The sequence below is a fragment of the Chanos chanos genome, chromosome 9 (assembly GCF_902362185.1).
Source record: "Chanos chanos chromosome 9, fChaCha1.1, whole genome shotgun sequence".
Classification (NCBI taxonomy): domain Eukaryota; kingdom Metazoa; phylum Chordata; class Actinopteri; order Gonorynchiformes; family Chanidae; genus Chanos; species Chanos chanos.
The window spans coordinates 10,739,626-10,763,456 of NC_044503.1; the positions used below are offsets into that span (position 1 = coordinate 10,739,626).

Below are 23,831 nucleotides of genomic sequence, written 5' to 3' on the forward strand. Positions count from 1 at the left end.
TATTTTTTCCCTTTGTACATATGTATACAAACAGTAGGCCATCAAAGATTGCTGCATACAGGTGTCTAACACGAGGACAAAAGTACACAAGTATTTACTTCAAACAAACATTGTTGCCTTAGATACACATTACTGTATTTGTTGGTCACATAGGCATTATTTGATCACATTTGTTCAGAACAGTCAAAGTCAGAGAAGAACACCATACACAATGGTTAAAATAAACTTTAAAAAAAAAAAAAAGGTTTTAATTTCTTTTCTGTCATAAAAAATGTATTTGCTGCTCGAACACTTTGGAATAAAATCTGGTTTTCTTCCAAACAGAAGAGACTTTTTCTTGTCTTTTCTTCTTTTTCTTTTTTCTCCCCTCCCCAACTAAATACAGTTTAATGCTATACTAAAGAAAATAGCAACATTCACTTTTTTTTCTTTTAAAAAGCACAGTAACTCTGAGTAATATTTACGTTCTTGTGCAAAATCTTACAAACCGTTTTCATCAGAATCCTCATTTCTCTCGTGTACTAATACTAGTACTACTAGCGCTAGTATGTGTACTAACAATGTACTATTCATTTACATTATTATTATGCAGGAAGAAAACAAACAAGGAATACTTATCCAGGTTGCTAACAATGCATTATTAAGTTGTTTTTTTTAATATCGAAATTAGACAAAGATGTTTTTAAAAGTGCCCTACTGCACTGATTAGAAAGCCTCTAAATAGATTAGAAGCATGAAGCCAGTAACAAAAGCCCTGTTGTCTGTGTCTTGATATTTTTTTTTATTTTTATGCCTGTAAGGGCCCAGCTGGTGAGGATGAATGACCCCATAGCATTTGCTCGGTTATTAGGACTAAAATATCAACAAATAAAGCTGCCTGATCTCTCTGACACACCCTGAGGACAATAACGAGGTCATGAACTATTGCAATTAGGTTGTAGATTTCAAAATCACAAACTGAATAGTCAGAAAAGAGAGGCATTAGTGATAAAAAAATGCTAATTTAAGTTATTACAATTACACAGGGAGAAGTGTTAAGTTTTGTTTCACATTTATGTTCTGCTCCCTGACTTAACAGAATAGAACAGTCAATGCTCCATTTTTCCCCCACCGGGGAATGGAGCTGTTCGTAGTCTACGGAACAGTCATGAGTCAAAGCACAAACAAGTTCATCATGCAGTCTCAGCCAATTGAATTTGACTTCATTTCACATCTGAGAACAACCGACGAATTGAATTCAACCTTGTTACCCTCTCATGGGCTCTGCTGCTCACAGTGATACATGCTGAAGTGTGTGTTAAATCTGTGTGACTTATTACAGGGGCCTCTAGGGTTTCCCCCCTAGAACGTGCTGTGTTAGCTAGTGGATCACTGCGGTTTGTTCATTTTTATGAATGCTGAACTGCACGTCCTACAGCCATGTGGCTTTCTGCACACTGTGCGCCCGCTGTGTTATCACAACGCTCTCTTTCATAATGAATTCGTCTTTTTTTTTTTTCTTTTTTTTTTGCAGAGTCGCTGGCAAATTTTCCAAGGTGTTGCCTTGGTAACTGGCAGCTGCCTCGTGAATTCTGCAATACCGCAGTTGATCAGAGGGGGCAGCAGAGAGAGCCAGAGAACCAGAGAGTGACAATGCAGCTTTAATGAGGCCAGAGGATCTGAGAGAGCATTCAGAACAAAGGGCAGCTGTTACTGCGGCAACGTACAAAGGCAAGCCTCACGCCGGGGGAACTGCACTCATTATATTCGTCATGGCTATTGCCACAGTAACATGGGAGCTGTGCCCTGCTGGTCTTCTCTCTTTAAAGCACGGGTTAAAAGTAACACATCTGATGCACGGCCCCTAAAGCCACATACATCAGAGCTAAAAATGACCTTACATCAACATAGGGGGTCAAAGGTTGATCTCACAGTGACCCCTGGACAAGCTGATGAACCTATTTTCAAAGGGAGGCTCAGTTTTCAGTAACAATGTGAGATGGACGATTCAGCTGAGCAATGAGAGCGATGAAGAGGCGGGACTTGGCCATAGGGGCAAAGATCAGAGGCTGATGGATGGTTAGCTCTCTGATGGGGCTGGGAGACGCTCCAGGATCCAGCTACACACTTCCTTTAGTACAGATTCAGCTGTCTCTGGCAAGTCATGGTGGAGAGCATGGTATCCTCCTTCATACACCTGGAACACACATGGGTTAGCCAGATGCATGGAGACACATACATACGATACATATGAGAACATATAACCACACACAGACATGAGCAGAAGACAGCACAAATTTAAAGTCACAGTGACACACCCCCATACAGGCACAATTTTGAGAGAGAAAGACACACATATGCAAATATCATGATTAGATGAGGCATTCTTGCAATATGGGTCACATTAGGTGAGTACAGAGTGTGCAGCTGGAACCACTCGGACTGTGACATCACAGGAATGTGAGTGGGGAAGAAAACACGAGAGAAAAAAGTCTTTAGGATAAGTTTACTACATGCTCCGTTTCCTCAAGGAGTTTAGCCTGGTGAGACAGAGACTATGTTTGTGTGTGTGTGTGTGTGTGTGTGTGTGTGTGTGTGTGTGTGTGCGCGCGCACCAATAGATCTACCTTCAGTTTCTTGTCGGTGCTCTTGGCCTGGTTGTACATTAGGTGGGAACCCCTGATGTCACAGAGCTTGTCATCGTCTCCATGGAGAAGGAGAAAGGGCCAGGTGATGTCTGGAATCTCTCTCTCAATACGAGAAGTGGCGTTCATCAGCTGCATGCCGAAGGACACGCGTAACCCACCGTGATAATTCAGCTCGTCCGAATCATACGCCTCGACCTGCAGTATTGGGAGTGAAATGCAGCCAGATCACACGGCTAGATCAGCACTAGGCAAACTGGACACTTTCAACCGAGCGTTTGCATCCCGTTTGGACATGGCATCCTTGAACTGTGGGCCTCTCTTTCTTTACCTATACCAGCACCCGTCTTTGTTGTGATAGCTTTTCGGTTTAAGATCAATAGAGTAAGGGTCATATCGGCACAGTTATTACTGTACACAGGTGCTCTGCAGAAAGCATGTTTACAGTATAAACAAACATAAATCTAATAACAGTCCCTAAAAAAAAGCTATACCCGTAATCTTTCTGGTTTATGCTCCTCAGTTACTGGAAATCAAATGATTTTCAGCACTGTAACGTTTCAAAAGTTGTTGAAATCAAACACTTTGAGCGTTACTAGGACAACACACACGCACAAACAGTAAAACGCATACTCGGATGACCTTTCACACACATTCCTGACGCAGTACCTGTTTGGGATCCCTAGAGACCCATTTCGACTCGATGGAACCGAGAGTGAATCTGGGAGCCATGTAATTCAGGACCTTGGCGATAAACACCTGTGCAGAATTCACAGAGAGAGAGAGAGAGAGAGAGATCTCAGTAAGTTCCGTCAGCCAGACTTGGTGGTTAAAGCATGAACACCCAGACGCAAAACAAAAAGAAATAATGTAATTTACTTTAGCCCTGTGCTGTACTCGACAGCAGCTTTACGAAAGACTTATATTTTAAAGAACAGATGGTATACAGATGGTATCTGAAAGAGTGCAAACAATTATAGTCTTAGTCCTGCTGTATATCAAGTATTCAGAAGAACGATTAAAATGTTAATTTTAGATAGACAGTTCAATGGAAGGCCACATGTTCCAAATCTTATGTGGTTCATGTGATGTTGGCTAGCTAATCATTGCTAGTGAAACACCAAGGTCAACACAAAGTTCACCAACTTGCTTGGTTTGTGGTAGTTCTTTCGGTAACATCACTGCAATGTAATATAAGCAGAAAACGCAGGGCAGGCCACTTCAAAAACGATACAGTGAACTAGCCTGATTATAACCTTAACAAAAGTAATGTGGGACAATTTTTCCACCAAGTCCATTCTAACCACTGTGGTAGAATGTAATTGGTGGATAATAAAACTCGAAGTAGAAAAGGAAAATCTGTGACAAAATAATATGACAGAACAAAATGTATATTTCGGTTGGGTCCCTAGAGAATACGCTGCATGCTGAACGGAGAGGTAGGGAATGAACAGGGGCGGGGAAATGTGTTACGACAGAAGGTAAATTCCCTCCAAATTCCAAGGTGTTTTGACAGAATGTTCACAATAAGAGTTATTGTTCTTAAGACACCTGCAGACAGACACGTGGTAAATCATTGACAGAGTAAAATGCACCACATGCGTCTGGAGGCTTGATATCCTTGTTTACCTTGAAGGGTGTGGCAGACTCTGGGTTCATTTGTACCATGGGGGCTATCAGCACCACGCCTGCAAAGTCCTGAGGTCTCTCACAGGCAGTCAGAATAGAGATAGCTCCACCCTAAAAACAAAAACATAAAGAGTCGCCAACATTACGACTGTGTGTGTCCTCTAATCAGAGCCTCAAAAATTCAACCCGGATTTTTGTATGGTGACATAATGCATCTTCAGGGAAGACTAATTAACTGCTTAGAGACAGAAGTACTTCATGAATCAATCAAATTTCTTAATGTAACTGTAGCTAGTTCATGGCCGCCCTGACATTTAGACCATTAGCACGGCAAGCAGATCAATCATTAATTACGACTCAGTTCTCCTCACCTCCCCGAGAAACCGTTTTGTTCTAACTGTATTCATGAATATTCATGAAGAGCAGGCCATTAAGAGCAGCTTGAAAAGAGGTGGGAGGAGTTAGGAAATGGTTCCCACAAAGTTCTTAAATACACTACTCAAACACCACTCCCCCCTCTCCCTCACATACACACACTTACAAATAGGTTTAAGCGTGTGTGCCTGCATGTATATACACACACACACACACACACACACACAAACATGCACACACATACAAACACACACCGGCAAAGCATCAGTGAGACTTATTGTTTCCAAGAAGATGGGTTTTTGATTATGTTGCTTATGTATGAGTAATGGGAAGTGACTGTTCTTCATTTCACACAATAGCTTAAGTTCCTCTGAGATCCCAGGGAGGAGACACATTCTCTTTAATTAATCATGCATACACAGACACACACGTACACACATTTACATCGCTTTAGCACGACACCTGTCGACGGGCACTTAAGGTTACCGACTCCCACGCGCACACACGTCAACTGGGGTTTCTGAGGTTGAACGCTGACTGACGAACAAAAGTGTGACTGTAGAACAGATGGGCTTTTGGGAGAAGAGCGGTAGAACAGAAAAGCTCTACGTCTCACACACACGCGCGCGCGCACGCGCACACACACACACACAGTCACAGTCACACAACAGACGCATAGCAGAAAATCAAAAAAACGTACACACGCACGCACACTACACATATTCACAGAAAGAATGCCTGCATTGTGTTGTCTTCTGCAAAACAGTCTAAAGAATCTGACTGTGGTTACATAAAGGGACTGACAAGCTGACATTACATAAGACCCTGGTACTGAGGGAGATAAAGTGAAAGAGAGAGAGAGAGAGAGAGAGAGAGAGAGAGAGAGAGAGATCTACAGAAAATGAGTCAGAGTGACAAAGCAAAGGAATTAGATAGACAAAGATGAGACATTTCAACATTTAGGGTGGGTGGTAGGCCAATGGGGGAATCGTTAAGAGGAGAATATCAGGCATGAAAAGGAGAGAGATGAAGTGTGTGTGTGTGTGTGTGTGTGTGTGTGTGTGTGTGTGCGCGTGAGAGGACACATGTTTTGGTGCATGTGTTGTTAGAGGAAAGGGGAGAGAGTGCTTGGAATACCACTTCTAAGTTTTCACATCATTTACAGGAACAGATTTGCGAGAATTTCCACCAAACGGAAATCATTTCCAGGCACTGCATGCCATATCTGACCCTTATGTGCACTGCAAGAAACTTAACGTTTTTCTTTGTCCCGTCTGTGCTGCATCCACAATTTCTCTGAGCTTTGAGTCCAATTCAAATATTTCACAGGACCTATCAAACTTTAACTATTTTCGTCTAAACGTCAAACTTTTCCTCAAGTTCCTCAATGCAAAAAAACAATGGATACTAAGAATTGACCTATTTTTTTTTTAAGAAGTTAACCAGATATTTTTAGTACCAGCTGAACAGTGTTTATTCTCTGGTGTCTCACTCTAAATGTTAGCATGCTAAGCATACCTTACTGGTTCTCTAAAAACTATGTTTGGACGTTCAGCTCTGGAAACTTGTAAGTGAGTGCAATAAAAAGGATGTTATTTTTACTATTCACAAGTGTCCCTCAACATGAGTGTCTGCTTTCCATTCCAGTAACGACACTGAATGGAATGAAGAAAAGCCGTGGGTACAAAGAACTGACGCAGGACAAGAGGGCTGGAAAAACAAACTCAAAGAAAACGACCGTGGTGCAACCCTCTGTCATGACTTGAATGGGACTGCTGTTAAACGATGTCGGGCGACAAAAGACGAGCCATGTCAAACCAAACCGACAAAAAAAATTTTTTTCACCGTCTCACGACCAAATCACGCGCGTACTTTCGTCTCTGGGCTACTGCATTTATCTGAACGTGATGTCTGTCGTCAGTCGACATTTCCTGAGGTGAGATCAAATTTCACTTTACATCACCGCCGTGAAAACTTAACAATGTGCAGACATTACCTCATGTTTCGTTTATTGGTTATGTGTTCGTTTATTTATCCTGTGTCGGTGGTTTACACAGGATCTTACCATGGAGTGGCCCACAATGAAGACGGGCAGACTGGAATACCGCCCCCTCATGATGTCAATGTGCTGCAGAGAGTCTCTGACGTAGACTTGGAAGTTTTTAACATTCATCCTCTCCCCTTCACTCTGGCCATGCCCAACTGTGAGACAGAGACAAAGAGAGAGAGAGAGACAAAGAGAGAGATAACTGCTAAAACAAAATGTGTGCAACATATTGAGTTGGACAGAAGAACAAAGACAAAAAAAAACAGGGAACAAAGGAATGAGAAGAACAGAGGGATGATAAGTAGAGAGGAGAGATAGCTGGTGGGAGATGGTTTGTCAGGATATTGGATTCTACAGAATGAATTTTAATAGTGACTCAGTGAAGGAGCAAATATCATGTGTTCCAATAATGAGATAGCTATAGCGCTACCCTCTGCTCATTTTCCAAACGCGCGCACACACACACACACACACACACACACACACACACACACACACACACATACTCCTCTCCTACCTCACAATATGGTGTGCATGCATGAAATGTTTGTTGCCATGGTGCTACGATTTGATGCCACATCTTAAACATTCCGGGCACATGCACCCCATCTCTCTCACTCTCCCTCTCTCTCTCTCTCTCTCTCTCTCACTTTCAACACACTTAACGCCTGTTGCAGTTTGGTGTGGTGTGATGAGCATGTGTGTGTGCACGCATGCGGGTGTGTGTGATAAAATCAACAGATGTCTGCGTCTACCGTCATTTGTTATTCATGGGAGAAAGGCATACAATTAGTTTACCTGATGCATGTAGACTCTCCGTTCTCACCAAAATAAAAGCGACACGTCCATGCTTTTCCTTGCACCTTTTTATTTTCTCTCTCAAAGTTAGAGAAACATTCACATGCTTTTCTAGACACAATTTTTAATAAAAAAACACACACACACACACACACAATAAGGGTCAATGGCTATTCTGCGTGTTCCCTTTTCACTCATCGTTGGTTATATTACTCAACAGTGTGAAGTGGCGCCGGTTTTCATAAGCACATTCTACTCCAGTTAGCCTGTTATCGTGGAACAAATACACAACCACGGCCAGGGGTTTATCATTTTTCCACAGTAACACTAACACCCTGCTGTGTTGACTAAATACAGGTTGTGTACACACTGTTTCAATTAAGGAGAGGGCAGAAAATTGACGGAATTTTTTCTGTCATTTTGAGGGTTGCAATGAGTCATATATTAGTTACACTTTGGCCAGCTATGGTTTACCAGGAGAATGTTCTTTAGGGGTGTTGGACTTGGGAGTTGAAGGTTAAAAGGTCATGGCTATCTGGTTCTTTTTAGAAATCTAATAAATAAAGCCTTCAGTGTGGCTAGAGTGAAACAGCAAGAAGCTAGAAACATTGTGTTCCTTTTTTCTAGCAAAACCTGTCATTTGCTTTTCACAAGTTGCATCACAATAACAAAACCTGAGATACAGCCTTGTGTTATGAACCTTGACCGAAGCTTAAACGTTACAATGTATGTCTGTCTTTTAGAGGCTCCAGGTTATATCATTGGCTGTCATTTGTGTGGGGCACGGGAGGTCTGTGCGTGTGATTGGTTATCAAGTGCGTCACTCACCATGATCATGGGCAAACACCAGCATGGAGTGTTCTGTCAGCGTACGTGCAACGTCCTCATATGCCCCACAATGCTCTCCTGCACCATGAGCCACAAACACCAATGCCCTGACAGAAAAACAGTCATGAATATAACACAAACACCCACACATAACCAAAATGCTTTTTGAATTATTTAGATAGCTAAGTGGAGATGATGTACACAACTAAGAAAATGTTTATGAATGATGTCATAAAGTGTCCCTCTACAGTGGAAAAATGAGGCCACACATGAATACACTGGAAGCATTTGTATACTTTGGTTTGTCTCTGCGTGACCCCCTCCATTTTGTAGCCCTTCCTTTTTGCTTTGGCGTGTGGTCAACATTAACATTTATTCCGTTAGCAGACAATGTTCGCCAAATAAACACACAACATGCGCACAAAAGCAGTCTAACACAGTTATGAAAACAGAACTCTTGACGAGTAAACATCATTTTTTAAAACATCCTGCAGCAGTGACAATCTAAACAAAAGCCTGACCTCCTGTTTTTGTCAAACTTCATGTCAAACACTTCCCTACAAATACACCACCTGCGTACACATTCACCTGTTCATACATACAGGCACCTGCAAAATACTGACACTCACACTGTACGAACCTTGCATGTAAGACACACACACATCCGCTGGTGGCCTGGGTTAACCTTGGTTTTCCTCTCTAAAGTTTGCATAGACGAAGTCTAATTACTGTTTTGGTTTTTCTCTGATACCACAGCGTGTGAGTGGATGAACCAACCAAACTGGGTAGCCAATTAGCTTCTGAATGTACGCAAAGAGAAAAGGAAGACTTAAAAAAAAGAAAGAAAGGAGGGGAAAAAAGAAAATAGTGGAGGGGAAAAAAAACCAAAGAGCAGAAAGAACGTCGAGGGGGGAGAAGAAAAAAAAAAAGGAGAGACCATGGGAGGAATGAAAATGCAGCTTCATTAGCAGTCTCGACGGTTCAATCTCTTTCTCTCACAACTTCTTCTTTCTCACCCTCGCTTTCCTGCTCTTTTTCTTTTTTTTTTCTTTCTGTTCCCTCTTTCATTACATCCAGTTCTTATCGGCAGTGCGTGTGTGTGCGTGTGTGTGTGTGTGGTGCGTTTTCTCAAAGGGTCTCTTTGTATGAAGTTCGTGTTCCCAGAGCACTGAAGGCTATAGGGAATGTTAATAGGCTCTATGGACTAAGAATGAATTTTTTAATTTACAGCGCGCCCCCCTCCCCCAAAGGGTTGAGTATTGGTGGATCATCGGGATACATCTTGATCTAACCGCTGCTTCTGAAATTGCCCTCAAGAAAAACCTGTAGTCGTCCAAAGTGCTTCAAGAATGGACCTACTGAATAGGAATTTTCATAAAACGACAAAGATGCTATTCACGCATACCCACAGCACAACATGCACAAAAATACTCTGCCAAAGAGTGAAATTTAATTTATGTTAGAGCTAAAACGAGAAATAGACGTATCATTGATGCTGAATTTCACTACCGTAGTACTTAAGATCTTAATAAGATTACAGACTTGTGTGAAAAACCCTGGGACAGAGAACATAACAAGGACCAGGAGAGTGGGGTGTGTGTGTGTGTGTGTGTGTGTGTGTGTGTGTGCACGCATGCGCATGCATGTGTGTGTGTGAGAGAGAGAGAGGGAGGTAGAGAGAGAGAGGGAAAGGGACATTCAGGCAAACATCCTTGTTTGGTAAGGAATGTCTTGTTCATAACTAACCAGATGCCATAGAATGAAAACGTGACCCACTTCACTGGGTAAAAAAAGTACGCATGATAGAAAGCGAGTGTTTGTATGCGTTTGGACAGACAGCACACAGACTCAGTTCCCATGGGTTCAGTGCCCGGTTTATCTATAAAGAGACTCGTCAATCATTACTGAGCCTCACTCCTGTGCTGTCATTCACCTCTCACCCATCGTCTCCTCTCGCTATGTCAAATATCCACATCACTGGCCACAGAAGTCCAAATATCCACACCACCACTGGCCACAGAAGTCCAAATATCCACATCACAGGCCACAGAAGTCCAAATATCCATAGAGTTCAGCCAAATAGACTGCTCCATATATTTGACTGATTGAAACACTCCTACTCCCCCCCCCCCCCCCCCCCCCCCCCACTTAACTCTCTCTCTGGGTTTGATTTGCAAAATCTATATAATGTGGAACCCCAAATGCTTAAGAATTTAAGCTTTTTTTTATATTCAAATTTTCTGATAAAATTCTGTCCATTCAGATCAAAGCAATACTCCTTCCAATTTTCAGATTTACATGACTTTTCACATACTTCTAAAAAGCTACATTAATCTAGACAGTTAATAGGAGTGTAGTTTTATTTTTAAGATATTTGTGCGTGAATTTGGCTGACTTTTGACATTTTCATGCATTTTCAGTTGGGTCAGTCTGGAGGTTAGCATTATGATTGAACGGCCCTTTTACAACGAAAGGAGACGTCAGGCAACCAAAATTCTGATTAAAATTTAGACTGAAATGTGCAGTTGTGCTCTTCAAAATTTCATGAGTGCTTGAAAATTTGTTGGAGCATTTCTTAAAGACAAGACTCTCAAAGTCACAACTTTTAAGTCTCTAAACAGGCATGGTTTTGGTCTCATATTTGAAGAATTCAATTAAAGGACACTCTACACATATCACTCCCTGTGTAAATGTTCAATGTTTGGCAATAACATACATTACTACCCGTAAGTCGCTAACAGATACATACATAAGGCATTTCAGCAATGTGATAATGTACAATGAATTTGTTTTCAACCTAAAGATCAAAAGAGACATGTGAAATTAGTAGGCATAAAGTGTCTCTTTGTTTCTTTGTTGAACTGAAAAAGGCTAGAAGTGTGCTGCATCTATACACCACACATTTAAAAAACTGCATCTGACATAAGTGTGTACTGACCTTTTCAGCTCTTTCAAAATCAGTAATATTGATGTTCATTTATAAGAAAAGTTTGTAAGCACTACTGGTTTCTAACATGCGTAAATGCATCGATAACAGATGTAGTAAACTGAGAAAACGTGTGTCCCATTTCCCAATACAGAGCGTGATATGTAATACTGCTGTTATAGATATGCATCACAAACGAGAGTGGCTCTCTACATCTGTGAGAAATGTTTCACTTTGCTCTCATAACCCAACACTTCTGAGTATTCAGCGTTACTGATTAAACCAAACGTAGACCTCCTGTGACGTGCGCTCAATGTCAGAATGAAACCGACCTGTAACCGTTAGTATAGGTAATCAAATTAGTAGGACACTGTGAAGGAAATACCGGTAACCATGGTAACCGCATGTCTGTAACCACTGTGTGCTGAAAAGAGGCTCAACAGTTGCTGAGGTAACCACAGCTGGGAGTGACTGCAGGCATCTGAGGCCACCAGCACGGCCCCTGCATGTGCACCCCTCTCTCTCTCACACACACACACACTCACACAAGCACGCATGTACACACAGACACAGACACAGACCTCCCTTCATCTCTGTAATTTCCAGCCTCTACTTCACAATCCTTTTTGGGGGTCGTACGCGATGTGAACGATTGGGACTCAGCCACGTAATCAAAAGAGGAACTTGTCCTCTGTTTCAGTGAGAGGCATGCTACTGTTTTTCTTACACGACCAAACTGTCATACACCTACAGTAACGTTATGTCTAAGTACTGTGAGTGCTCTCTGCCATCTGCCTTTTTACGATTCAAGTTTAAAGTAAAACCCAGAGTTCAGTATGAATAATGATACTTGTCTTCAGTGGTGGTGAGTGCATACGTGTTTCCCCAATGGGTTTTTCTCTTTTCATAATGCATAGGTGAAAGGGTCAGGGGCCAGTGGCAGGGTCTTTGACTCAACACGAAAAACAAGACATTAGCTCCCCAGGGCATTTGTGTAGAACACGTCCACTGAACACACAACAGACATCTTTGTGACTGCTGTATACTCTAAAGTATAAGTCAGTACATTTCCTTCTAGCTAAGTGACGGAAAAGAAACAAACTGCGACGAGATCTGTGTCGCTGTCTGTAACGACAAAATGAACTTAAATTTGACCGGTAATTTTCACACCCCCTTTGTTACTGAGAAGGAAGTCATATGGGCTTAAATCGCTATGCTTGCATCACAAGTACTCTTTTTTTATGAATAAATTGGTTATACATAAGGCAGAAACGTGCTTGATGAGTGCTTAATGTTTTCGTTAAGTTATCGAAAAATAGGCTGGACTGCAGCATAATGAAATGGCAGCGGTACAAGTGCACACAAGGCTTAGCTATGAGCTCTTCTGTCACACAGCGAGGGAATTCCTTGGGCGCGTTATGCAGATAATATATTGCAGATGGAATGGCACACATCTCTCACATACCTTGGCGGGCCGTCGGGCTCCCAATAACGGCAGAACAAGTGTAATCCGTCGGCATTGACGATGTGCGGCAGGTCGGCGTAGGAGACACCTTGTGGAGTCCGTCGAATCCCCTCGGGTTCCGGCATGTCAGCTCCAATGACAGTGTCTGTAACAAAAACACGGAGCATTGACAGAGAATCGCCGCTGTACCAGTAAGAGACAGCGACTACAAGCAAGCAGGTGACTATAACATGCAATGTGAACATTTTCATTCATATGTCGATGATTAGCTTTACTAGCAGCCCCGGCGGAATGTTTTCTGACGTCACGAACTCGAGAGCCAGTTCGGTTCTCTTATATATAGCCCTATTTGACGGCATCCAGCCCCTTTCATGTACTCTACACGGACACATGGATTAACGCTGATGGAAACTATTTTGTCGTGTATTGTCTTATGTACAACAATACGTTAAAGTGACATGACAGCGAGTCATAGCACGCGCTGGTCACAGACTTAAAAATAGGACTGCATTAAAAATAGAGCGCCGATGTCTGTCACCGTCCTGGGACATTCAGTCAGAGTTTGAGTGAGAGCGCCTAGTGCTCGGATGAAACGACTTGCCAATTAATAAGAATTCAAACTTCAGTATATAGGTCAATAAAAAAATAAAGCTAGTAGGAACAGGTTTGTCACTGGACAAGCGTAGCTGCTGCAGGACATCCATGGATCATAAGCAGACTAATTAGGTTATCCTATTGGCTCTCTTCATCGTCATGGAGTGGAGCGAGAAAGTTGGACAGGCTGCTCTCAGTTCAAACAATTCATATAGTTTAGTCACCTTCAGTTTAACGAAACGTGTTACTCTGCCAATTTGAGATGGGGCACGATTTTAGTCTAACTTCAGCTTTACGTGGACACACGTTTTACAGTTTGCGTTTTTATAGCAGAGCCACATGACGAAAGTTACTCTGTGTTTATAAATACTAACCCCGAGTTCAAAAAAGTATTAGTATATTATGAAGAATTCTCAAGATGAATGATCAACTGATGATTGGCTAATAGTATCGACTGCTTCTGGAGGAAACTCACCTCAGTTAGGTATATACTGAATCCCTTAGAGGCTCAAAGTAAAGGTCTCAGCTTCTGCTCCCCGATCCAGTTTCGGGACTCGGTGACCTAAACGCAACCAGCTACTCCTTTCTCACACTCTGGACCTATTCCGCACCGCACACCCCACAGATTCTATGCGGCTGCCTGTTGGGAGGAGAATGAAAGAGTATTTGGAGGAAACGCCAATATACACATTCTCATCCACTCCTACTCTCTCTCTCTCTCTCTCTCTCTCTCTCTCTCTCTCCCTCTCTCTCTGTTCTCAATCAATAGGTTTCTATGTTGCCTCCTCTTTTACACACGCGCACACTCGCATATACTAATGTACCTTCGGGCGAATTGCTTGAATAAGATCCTCACCAGGGGTCCCCAGAAACCATCTCTCTCCGCACGAGATGGACCGTCATCAATTTCCCAACAGTGCTTTCAATACGGCATTGTTTTGCTGCACACATGTGGATCAAATGTCAGCTAACTGTTCTGGTTTCTTGTAAAAGAAAAGAAAAGAGAAAGAAAAAAACAGAAGCTGAAATATGTTGTACCACAAGAAAGGAGATCGGGTTTAGCCTGAAAGACAACGCACACGGTTCCTCCTCTCTCTCTTGTTCCCGTAGGTCAAACATATATAGTCTTTGAGCCTGAAACACAGAATGTAGTGTCGGGCAGCTCTGGTGACACGCTCGTTTTGAACTCCACATCTTTCAGCGCGTGACTATTAAATAGCAGGTTGAGCACTAAAATGTGGCACAGTAAACAAAAACCTTTTGTTTTACATTTTAAACTCAAGGAAGAAAGACACAAAATGCTGAATTCTTTCATCAATAAAGATTCTTTATTATCAGTTTCAATAATAAATAAATAACCTCTACAGCTGCTTACATACATTCACAAAAATGTCTGATTATTAACATCTCAATTAAATTTGAAACATTCCTCTTTTATCCATATGTTAAACTGACCTCACACAAAGATTAAAGATACTTGAATACTTCAAAATTAAAGGCGTTTTCATAGGATCATAAATAATAGGCGTATGTTATAAATATATTTGGAACTGCTGGTGGAAAGCATGACTACTGGCACTTCATACACATGGTCAATGTTTTTTTTTGTTTTTTTTTTTAAAAAAGAGAGAGAGAGAGACTTTTCGTCACTGTTTGCTCCTCAGCTAAAAAGAATGTTTTACTTGTTTTAAGAACTATGAGAAGTTATTTATTATAAGCTTGATTTATAAATATTATTAGCACATTGAAGAATCCCATTTCTCAACAAAATCCTAACACTGACTCATTTACTTGGTAAAGGGAAGGGCAGGCCATCACCATAAAGGAATACCTGGAATGGATGTTATGATGTTACAAGTGAGGAAATAGAATAGTTCATGAGCGTGTCTCTCTGTAAACCAGGAGGAACATTTCAAAGGCTTCGCCCCACAAATTCTGTAGGTTCGTTTAAGAATGAATTTTTTTGTTTGTTTGTTTGTTTGTTTTTTGGTGGTTTTTGCCTAAAAACACGGTTCATGCATTTTGTAAGCGCTGTAATTGTTTGCTGTCTCTGTATTTTTCTCCAGATGCTTCCCAGACTTAAAAATGTGTTGCCTCCATGTCCTGTTAAAAAGGAAGGGAGGCAATAGGAAAAAAGAATGGAATTGACGCACGTACACGCACACACACACACACATACACACACATACACACACACACACACAAAGAGAGAGAGAGAGAGAGAGCCTGTTAGTATGAGCTGTACAGTAAGCTTTCCACATCAGAACAATTTTTGAGGAAAGAGTTGCAGTGAGAAGTTCTTGTGTGTAATAATCGATAATGTCACGCTCTGATCTCTGAGCTCTTAAGGCGTGTGTGGTCATGAGGGAAGGATTACACACTGACACATGCCTGACACATGCTCCCTTACGCTCTTTTATCTCCCCTCTACTTAACTCTAATTAAGGTTTTCTAGTGTCTTATTTCATGTGACCTCTAAATGAGAGAGGAGAGATAGTCTCTCATTGGCCTCATTAAACAGTCTGGTGTTCAAACTCACCTCAAACACGAGCACCATGTACTGCAAAGCAAACACAGAGAGTACCAACCCCCCAAAAAAGACTGACTGACTTTTCTGTATATGTAAGTCTGTGTTGGTAGCGGGGGGCGCTGGGCTGGTGAGTTGGTAGGGTTTTGAGGACTGGTGTATGTATGTGTGTGTTTGTGTGTGTGTGTGTGTGTGTGTGGTTTGCTGTATAATGTCTCACCTCATCCTCTGTTTTTTGGCAGTAGAGAACTGCATCGTGTACAGTAGAGAACAGAATGGCCTTAGTTACTTTTTCATTGAAGAAATCTCCTTTCTCTAGGCTTTCAACGACACAGTCTTTGGGAAAGAAACAGAAAGAATAATAATATTAGTATGAACAGTTATGACTGAAATGTCATTTTGCCAGACTGGTACAACATGTTCAAAGGGGTGTTAACCATGCATAAATAAACAAGTAAATAATGAAAACAAAAACTTAAGGGCAGGAGCTATTTTTGGATGTGGCGGATGAAGATCTATAGACTTACACACCCTCACGCACGCAACTACACACATACCCATACCCAGGCTGTCACATAAACACACACATATAGACACACAAACACACACAAACCACTAACCTATTTTTTTTTCTTTCTTTTTTTCTGTGACAACAATGAGAATCTTTGTGACTTACTCTGACAGCATGACAGAAGGACCTGAACCCCAGCCTCTCCATAATCCTTTTGGATCTGCAACAAAGGAACGGATGGGCAAATAGAGAGAAGTTGTAAAAACGAGCCGGAATGACAAACAAAGGTCTAAACAGACGAACCAACACACATGCAAAACGCACACAAAAAGCCCACATTTTAAATAGCTGCATGCAGTTTGACGATTTTTGAACAATTGAAAAAATGAAAATATCTCGGAGTCTCGCTGACACACACACAAGAAAAAGTGTTTCCTGACAAACGACGCATCGCATGGTGACACACACTTTTTCATTCTCTCCAGGGAGATGAACGCATTACGTTTGATGGATTACAGGCTGGATTTGTCCGTGACACAAAAGAGAAAGCAGAGAGAAGGCTGAGTTTTTGGGGGTTTTTTTTCAGCAGACAAATGGAACGTGTTATCAGAGTGCATAGGCAGATGTGTGGACAGGCGGACAGACTGACTAATCGCCCAGTAAACAAATGTTCACAAGATAGACGCTCACGTTTCGTAACGTCTTCACTCCCACTGTATCCAGGAAGTTAACAGGACTCAGGTCCAGAATGATAGCCTTAGGCAAGTCGGAGTCCGTTTCATGTGCGTTCTCCTCCATTGTTATCTCAAACTTTTCCTCATGATCTGACTCCTCTGATGTCTCCTCCTAGACCCCGCATACGACAATCAGTGAAACATTGTTAGACATACCCGTAGCAGTGGATACTGTAGCATGTGTGTGCTTTTCAAAACTCGAATGTACTCACCACTTGTTTTTCTCTTTTCTTCGCCTCTTTTTTAGCTTTCTTGGCTTCCTTCTTTTCTTTTCGGAGTCTCTTGGCCTCCAGCTTCTTCTTGCGTGAAAGGAGTTTAGCGATGTCCATGCCACTCTACACACACAGAGAACCAAAATCTTATCAGCATTCCCTCTCTCTGCACTAACTAGAACATAGGTAACTTTCAGTGGGAGAAATGAAGCAGATATGCATAAAGTATGTTCAGTCAACTCTGACTACGTTCTGGTTAGGTCTGTTCTGCCAGAAAAGTTTTAGTGTGTTTTTGATTAGTATTTGATGTGCATTTCTTGTTGCGTGGTAGTTTTTAACGCGTATGATTTGTGCTGTTTAGTTTGTGAATTGGTTTAGTGAGTGTGGTTTAATGAGTGCCATCGAGAGTGGTAGGTTACAGTCTAAAAAAAAGCACACTGGATACACATATTAAAAACTGGGTCTGTATGAGTTGTATGTTGACTATGCTGTGTAATTCAGCATTGTGTGACGTGTGTGTGGTCTCACCCTTTCTGCCAGAGCATCCACGTACATTTCAGCATTGGCATAATATAGCGTCGCAGAGGATCGGAAAATCACCAATCCAGGAATCTCCTTCACCTGAAGCACAAACCAGTTACTAACAAACAAATAGAAACACACACGTGCACATGCACACACACACACACACATGCGCACACACACACATATATGCACACCAAGCAGCTCCTGTTAAAACCAAACACAAACTGACCCTGAAAACTAGGCAAGTCTGTGTTGCCAGGTTACCAGTGAAAAATAGCTTCCGAAAAGCATGACACACTTCATATTTATAGAAGATAATGAATCTTCTGAAATATGAAATACGTCTTACACAGCATGAAGAAAACCAAAGACACATGACTATATTGATAAACATCAGCAGACACTCAGGGAATTCCAGGCAAACTTTCTGGCTAATAATCCCTGAGATCAGTCGAGATGTGTCTGCACTTGTTTTAGCCGGGTTTACCTGGTTGTAGTCCTCTACTGGTCTGTAGATATCTGTGTCGGGAACCTGGCCAAGGAGAGAGTATTTGGGCCTGAACGAGTAATAAGAAAAGAGGAGGATCAGCTGAGGAAATTCAATGGGGCAACGGTAAAAACCATCCAGGAATTTAAACGCTCTCACATTGGGGTTTAAGAGAGGTTTAGCACAGGTTTAGTCTGGTTTTGTCTGTACTCACAGCTGTGTTCGGAAGATGACAGTGAGCATGGAGAAAGCGATAGATGCGGCCAGGCCCAAATCAGGATTTAGCACAACTGTCAGGATCATAGTAACCACCCACACCAACTATAGACAGACAGAACGATAGGGAAAAATGACACATTTGGCTACGTGTGGAGGGGACAGAAAATGCAAACACCCACCCCCACTCTAATTTTCTCTTTTCCCCCTCCAAAGGTTTCTACCCCCTTTTTCCATATCTTTTTCACTCTCACCATGTCCACTTTATTGGTTCTCCACAGCTGCGGAATATCTGTGAACTGCTTCAACATTCCGTGCAGGTTCACGAGGATTATAGCCGCCAGCACCGCCTAGGGGTGAACAATCACAGATTTGTATTAATGCACTCAGGCATGCACACACACACACACACACACACACACTCGTGCACACACGCTCACACACACACACGACTGGGCTCATGACTGCATTAACACCTTTGGTAATTCTTCAAAGAGTTCTCCAATCTTTAGTAAAATGATGAGCATCACAACTGCTGACAGAGCCCCAGCAACCTACAGTGAGTAGAGAGAGAGAGAGAGAGAGAGAGATGACTTCAGATGAATGGAACTGGACACCTTTTAAAATGTCTAAAGTGAAGCTTGCAGTTAACCTCACCTGTGTCTTCCCTCCTGTGCTAATCTGCACCATGGTACGTGACATGGAGCAGCTGATGGCAAAGCACTGGAACAGCGCCCCAATGGAGTTACTCAGACCCAGGGCAATCAGCTCCTAAAGGAGGGTGGAGAGACCATTCAGAACAATCAGCCTGTCCAACCATCCATCCATCAATCCATCCATCCATCCATCCATCCATGGTTTTGTAAAGCTCACCTGGTTGCTGTCAACTTTGTAGCCATATTTGAGAGCGAAGGTTCGTCCAAGAGAGATAGCAATACCGTAGCCCACCACTGACAGAGCAAATGCATCTCCAATTATGGATGCAAACAGAGAGAATTCTGGGAGCACTGGGGGCTGGAGACTAGGAAGAAATTGAGAGGTCAAAAAGATAACCATTAGTTTTCGATGTCACATCAGTTCTCTTGAATCCCTTTTAACATCCCAGAAAAAAAAAAACACCAGCGCAAGCTTGACTTGTTAGATTTTCTGCTGTCTTTAGCCTGAGGTGCAAAAGTTCAAGTTTGCTCCAGGGCTGATTTGACAAACCACAATAAGTGCAAATGAACTCATGCAGACCGGCATTGTATGAGTAAACTGTTGAGTAGTCAGGGCTCACCCAGAGGGAATCTGTCCAACGACCTCTATTTCGTACTTAGTCTTCAGGTCAAACCTCCATGAGACCAAAGTGGCTATAATGACCTATGGACCCCGAACAGAGAAATTTCGTTAAACTCAGACAAGCATGCAGACAAAGCACAGGAACAAAATGTTATGGCAGGATTCTTATTAGTTTGTACTAGGTCAGAGTCCATGCTGTAGAAAAACAAAAAAGGGGATTGTAGTTTGGGAGCCTATTTTAGAGATGCAAGGAGCATCTGGTTTGGGCACATATCTAATGATGATTAAGTGAAAATGAAACAGGTGAAAAGCACTTGTCTTGACATGTCGATGTTTGTGTACTTGTTTAGACTCACAGCAAAAAGCTCCACTGGTATAGGGATGGGAAACTTGCGCATGAAGCAGGTGTTGAGCTCCTTAGCAATGATCAGACCAACAATGGTGACAATACTCACGACCAGAGTGCCTACGTTAGTCGTTGGTAGCAAGTAACAAACATCCAGCACCGTCTACAGACAGAGAGGGAGCAAGTGAGTAATGAGGTGTTGTTGTCGGTGGTTTATTACAAAGCTGGTTCTGTTCTCCACCACTAGAGGGCACTGCACAGGAGAACATAATTGAAGAAGGATATAATTTGCAGTGGTGTAGTATTAACACAGTCAGTCAGTAGGCGATTTGTTGGGGGATTAGAGGAGATGCCATCCCCCCTGTTAGCAAAATGCCAAAAATGCATCCCCCGTGTTAACCAGCCCTGCCCTTTATACTCTGAAGAGTAGTGTCAGTGACCCTTGGGCCATCCCCCCCCCTGTTAAAAAATGACAAATCACCTACTGCATACAGTGGATAATCTGTTAGGTCTTTGTGGGTGGTGGTAGTTATTCTTACGTAAATCAGCGACAGCGGTCCACTGTAGCGATCAGGGCTGATTCCAAATGTATATTTCAGCTGAGAGACAATGACGTGAATGGCAGCTCCTGTGGTGTATCCTCGAACTAGCGGTTCAGAGAGATACGTCACCACAAAACCGAACTGCACCAGGCCTAAGAGCAACTGCACATACATGCACAGACACACACACGCAAATGCACGCGTTCGCACACACGCGCCCACGCACAAGCACACGCATACACAAACAAACCCACACACAGAAAGAGAGAGAAAGAGAGAGAGAGAGAGAGAGAAAGAGAGAGAGAGATGACCAAAGTCCCTATTCAGTGACCTTAAATATTAAACTATGTACACACTGGAACTCACACGCATTCTCCATTTTTGAAACGTCGTTTCAAATTTAAAAAGATTCACAAAACCTCTCTGACAGCACATACCTGAAAAATTCCTGACATGAAAGTTACAGCCGCCGCGACCTTTACCCTCTGCATATCGCGGGTCACGGTGTCCACCGTGCTTTCGTTGGTCGTAGCGTTCCATATCATGAAGTCAGAATCTGGAGCCAAACGTTCAGACACGCTGCCAATCATAACACTCATTACTGCATACGTGCCTGCAGAGAGAGAAGGAGCAATGGGATTATGTCCTTTTCATTATGATCAATGGGAAGCAATTAAATATACATGAGAAGTGTAGAGTTGTATGACAGTGCGCATACACCCATGCGGGGAGCGTGAAGCGGTTTGATAACTCGTCTGATGTCGTGTCGGTGAAATATTTTTTTTTTTAAATATAGGGGTTTAAGGGTGCAGCGCTCACCGACTGAGATGTGTCTGGACGTGCCGAAGATGAAGTAGATGAGTACGGGATAGAAAGAGGAGTAGAGGCCAAAGACAGGAGGAACGGCAGCCAGGAGCGCGTAGGCCATCCCTACAGAACCACACACAGAGCTTATAAACACACAGCGGACACCGATGTGATAGAGTGGAGACAAAAAAAAGAAAAAGAAAAAAAAGAAGACATGTATCGGTACAATGCAGCTGCACCCAGCTGATCCACTGGGACAGATGTGGAAAAAAAAAAAAAAAGTAAGAGAATGAAGTTTTGTCGTTTTAGCTGATGAACGTTATTCGTCATTTTGTTCCCGTTGCCGTGGAAGAATTAGTAGGTGTTTAGAAAGGCATTGCAGATGTTACTTGTCACCTTGAGGCAGCTGCACGATGCCCACGCTGATCCCAGAGACCAGGTCCCCCAAGGCATTCTCTCTGAAGGGGTAACGTGGAAGCCAGTAGAACAAAGGAAGGGTGGAGAAGAAACAATTTTTCGCCTTAGGACGGGAGCACCTGAGGACGGGAGGGTGAGACATGCAGTGACTTACAATCAGACAAAAAAAACCGAAATAACGACTTGTTTCAGAAGACGCTTTCTGAGTAGAGTAACTAGTCTTTGTAATCAGAGTGCACGGGAATGCGAACTCAGACATCGGGAGATATGAAGCACGAGGCATGAAGAGATGTCTCTCAGGTTTGACAGAAAAATTTTGTGCTATAATCACTGTTTTATGTTTTAATCACTGAAAGTTGATTAGTTTTATGTTATGATCACTGAAACATACCAAAAACATAAAGAAACACAGTGTGACGTTGGGAATTAAGGTGGTACCTTTCAAGGTCTGATGAGACCTAATCAGAGACATTTGACACTAGACCGTGGTACCATAAAATACAGAGACAAAGAAACATTCATCCCTGTCCAATGGCAAAGCAAAGATATCTTGTATAATTTCTGTCTTTTACACTGTGATAAAATGATATGACTGTTTGATACAAATAACAGATTAACTGGTCTATGCAGGTATATATTCAGTCCAAAAATGCTTTTGACTTACTTCAGGGACTCCTTGATTTTGGCTGATACAGATGTTTTGACCTCTTCTGACTTTTCAGCCACCGTGTCAACGCTGAGTTCGTTCAGAACCTGACGCCGGACTGAGTATCTTAACCGAGGACTCTCCATCTCAGCAGGAGCGAGTTAGTCAACCACACCTTACTTCTGCTCTGCGTCTCCGCTGGTCCTGTCCGAGAGAGATGTCAACGCTAGTCTAAAAGAACGTCTAAGTCGGCCTCTGTGCTGTTAAGCCCCTTCTGTACGACGCCAGTCTTCTCTGTTGGATTCTCTCTCAGTCTTTGCCCATAGACAGAACTCTTCACTCTCAAAGGGAATTCCTCTGAAACTGGTTTGTCTTCATCCAGTATGATCTGAAGCAGTAGCAGTGACAATGTTTCCTCTAAAAAAAAAAAAGAAACAATCCAAAAGAATCGGTCCGTTATTTACCCTGTGAGACCGGTGCACCTGGAACACCTGCAGTCCTAGAGAGAGGAATCCTCATTCACCTCGTATTCATCATCTCCCTCTGTTAATGTCTACCCTACGCATTCAAACCTCGATTGCTTTAATTCCTAACCACTCCGCGGCAGATATGGACCCTGTATCAGTATTTCAGAGAGCAAAGTCCCACGGTGTTATCCTTGGATAGGAGAGTTCTGATAGACAGGAAGCGGAGTGTGATTTGGGGCCTTTATATTATAGAGTGTCAAATATTCGATCTCTACGTCACCATTTAGGAATTCTGCTTTTCTTATGAATTGTTTGTTTGTTTTAGAACCTACTAACATAGAAAAATTCTGAATTCGTAGCCTCACTGAACTTTGAACTATTCATATCTTTGAGCCCTTATCACTGAGGTCTCCAAACTAACACCCCACCCCACCCCAAACCCCATTTACCAATTGAATTTACGACTTGTTTACACTGAAAGCACCTTAAATTCTCTTGTTTCTCATGCTTCATCCTTCAGTTATCTTCTTTTGTAAACTGACCTGTTTCTCTCTCAGTATTTTTTTTTCTTTCAGAAAAGGACAAACTAAAGAGGAGATGGATATCCCGTGAGATTAATATAAAAAGTTTTCCAAAAGTGTCTGTCTTGTGGTTTTAGTTTTGCCGTCAGATTCTTTGACACCGTTCCCCACCCTATCTATTAATGATTTGGCCTCTTCAACATAACAGCGTTAAACTTAATCTTCATTTTGGAAATGAGTTCCGGCAGAAATAACCAACTCTAGAACGATGTGTACCAATCCAGTCAAACAGTGGTGTTCTACTGACAC

General features: G+C 42.3%; 2 protein-coding genes across 5 annotated transcripts; both read right to left on the bottom strand.

Annotated features, from left to right (window-relative positions):
* Window positions 1–860: 860 nt before the first annotated feature.
* On the bottom strand, window positions 861–14,152 carry mgll (monoglyceride lipase). 2 transcript variants are annotated; one of them, XM_030784312.1, is made up of 9 exons: window positions 14,111–14,152; window positions 13,762–13,926; window positions 12,693–12,837; window positions 8,302–8,408; window positions 6,694–6,830; window positions 4,254–4,364; window positions 3,294–3,383; window positions 2,607–2,822; window positions 861–2,176 (listed from the first exon to the last, which is right to left on the bottom strand). In XM_030784312.1, exons 3-9 carry the CDS (start codon window positions 12,815–12,817, stop codon window positions 2,060–2,062), a joined length of 903 nt encoding a protein of 300 aa, XP_030640172.1. In that variant the 5' UTR covers window positions 12,818–12,837; window positions 13,762–13,926; window positions 14,111–14,152; the 3' UTR covers window positions 861–2,059. The 2 variants fall into 2 exon arrangements, with proteins under 2 accessions (XP_030640172.1, XP_030640171.1); XM_030784311.1 differs by lacking the exon at window positions 14,111–14,152 and having other exon boundaries at window positions 13,762–13,992.
* Window positions 14,153–14,588: 436 nt separating this feature from the next.
* Window positions 14,589–23,178, bottom strand: slc26a6.2 (solute carrier family 26 member 6, tandem duplicate 2). Of its 3 annotated transcripts, none has more exons than XM_030784314.1 (19): window positions 22,553–23,178; window positions 21,868–22,007; window positions 21,484–21,594; window positions 21,147–21,277; window positions 20,662–20,826; window positions 20,133–20,285; window positions 19,775–19,857; window positions 19,372–19,519; window positions 19,156–19,269; window positions 18,975–19,052; window positions 18,753–18,848; window positions 18,497–18,603; window positions 18,283–18,352; window positions 17,799–17,891; window positions 17,271–17,393; window positions 17,015–17,170; window positions 16,490–16,544; window positions 16,034–16,149; window positions 14,589–15,389 (listed from the first exon to the last, which is right to left on the bottom strand). In XM_030784314.1, exons 1-19 carry the CDS (start codon window positions 22,678–22,680, stop codon window positions 15,366–15,368), a joined length of 2,091 nt encoding a protein of 696 aa, XP_030640174.1. In that variant the 5' UTR covers window positions 22,681–23,178; the 3' UTR covers window positions 14,589–15,365. The 3 variants fall into 3 exon arrangements, with proteins under 3 accessions (XP_030640174.1, XP_030640173.1, XP_030640175.1); XM_030784313.1 differs by having other exon boundaries at window positions 21,102–21,277; window positions 22,553–23,177; XM_030784315.1 differs by lacking the exons at window positions 21,868–22,007; window positions 22,553–23,178 and having other exon boundaries at window positions 21,102–21,276; window positions 21,484–21,590.
* Window positions 23,179–23,831: the final 653 nt, after the last annotated feature.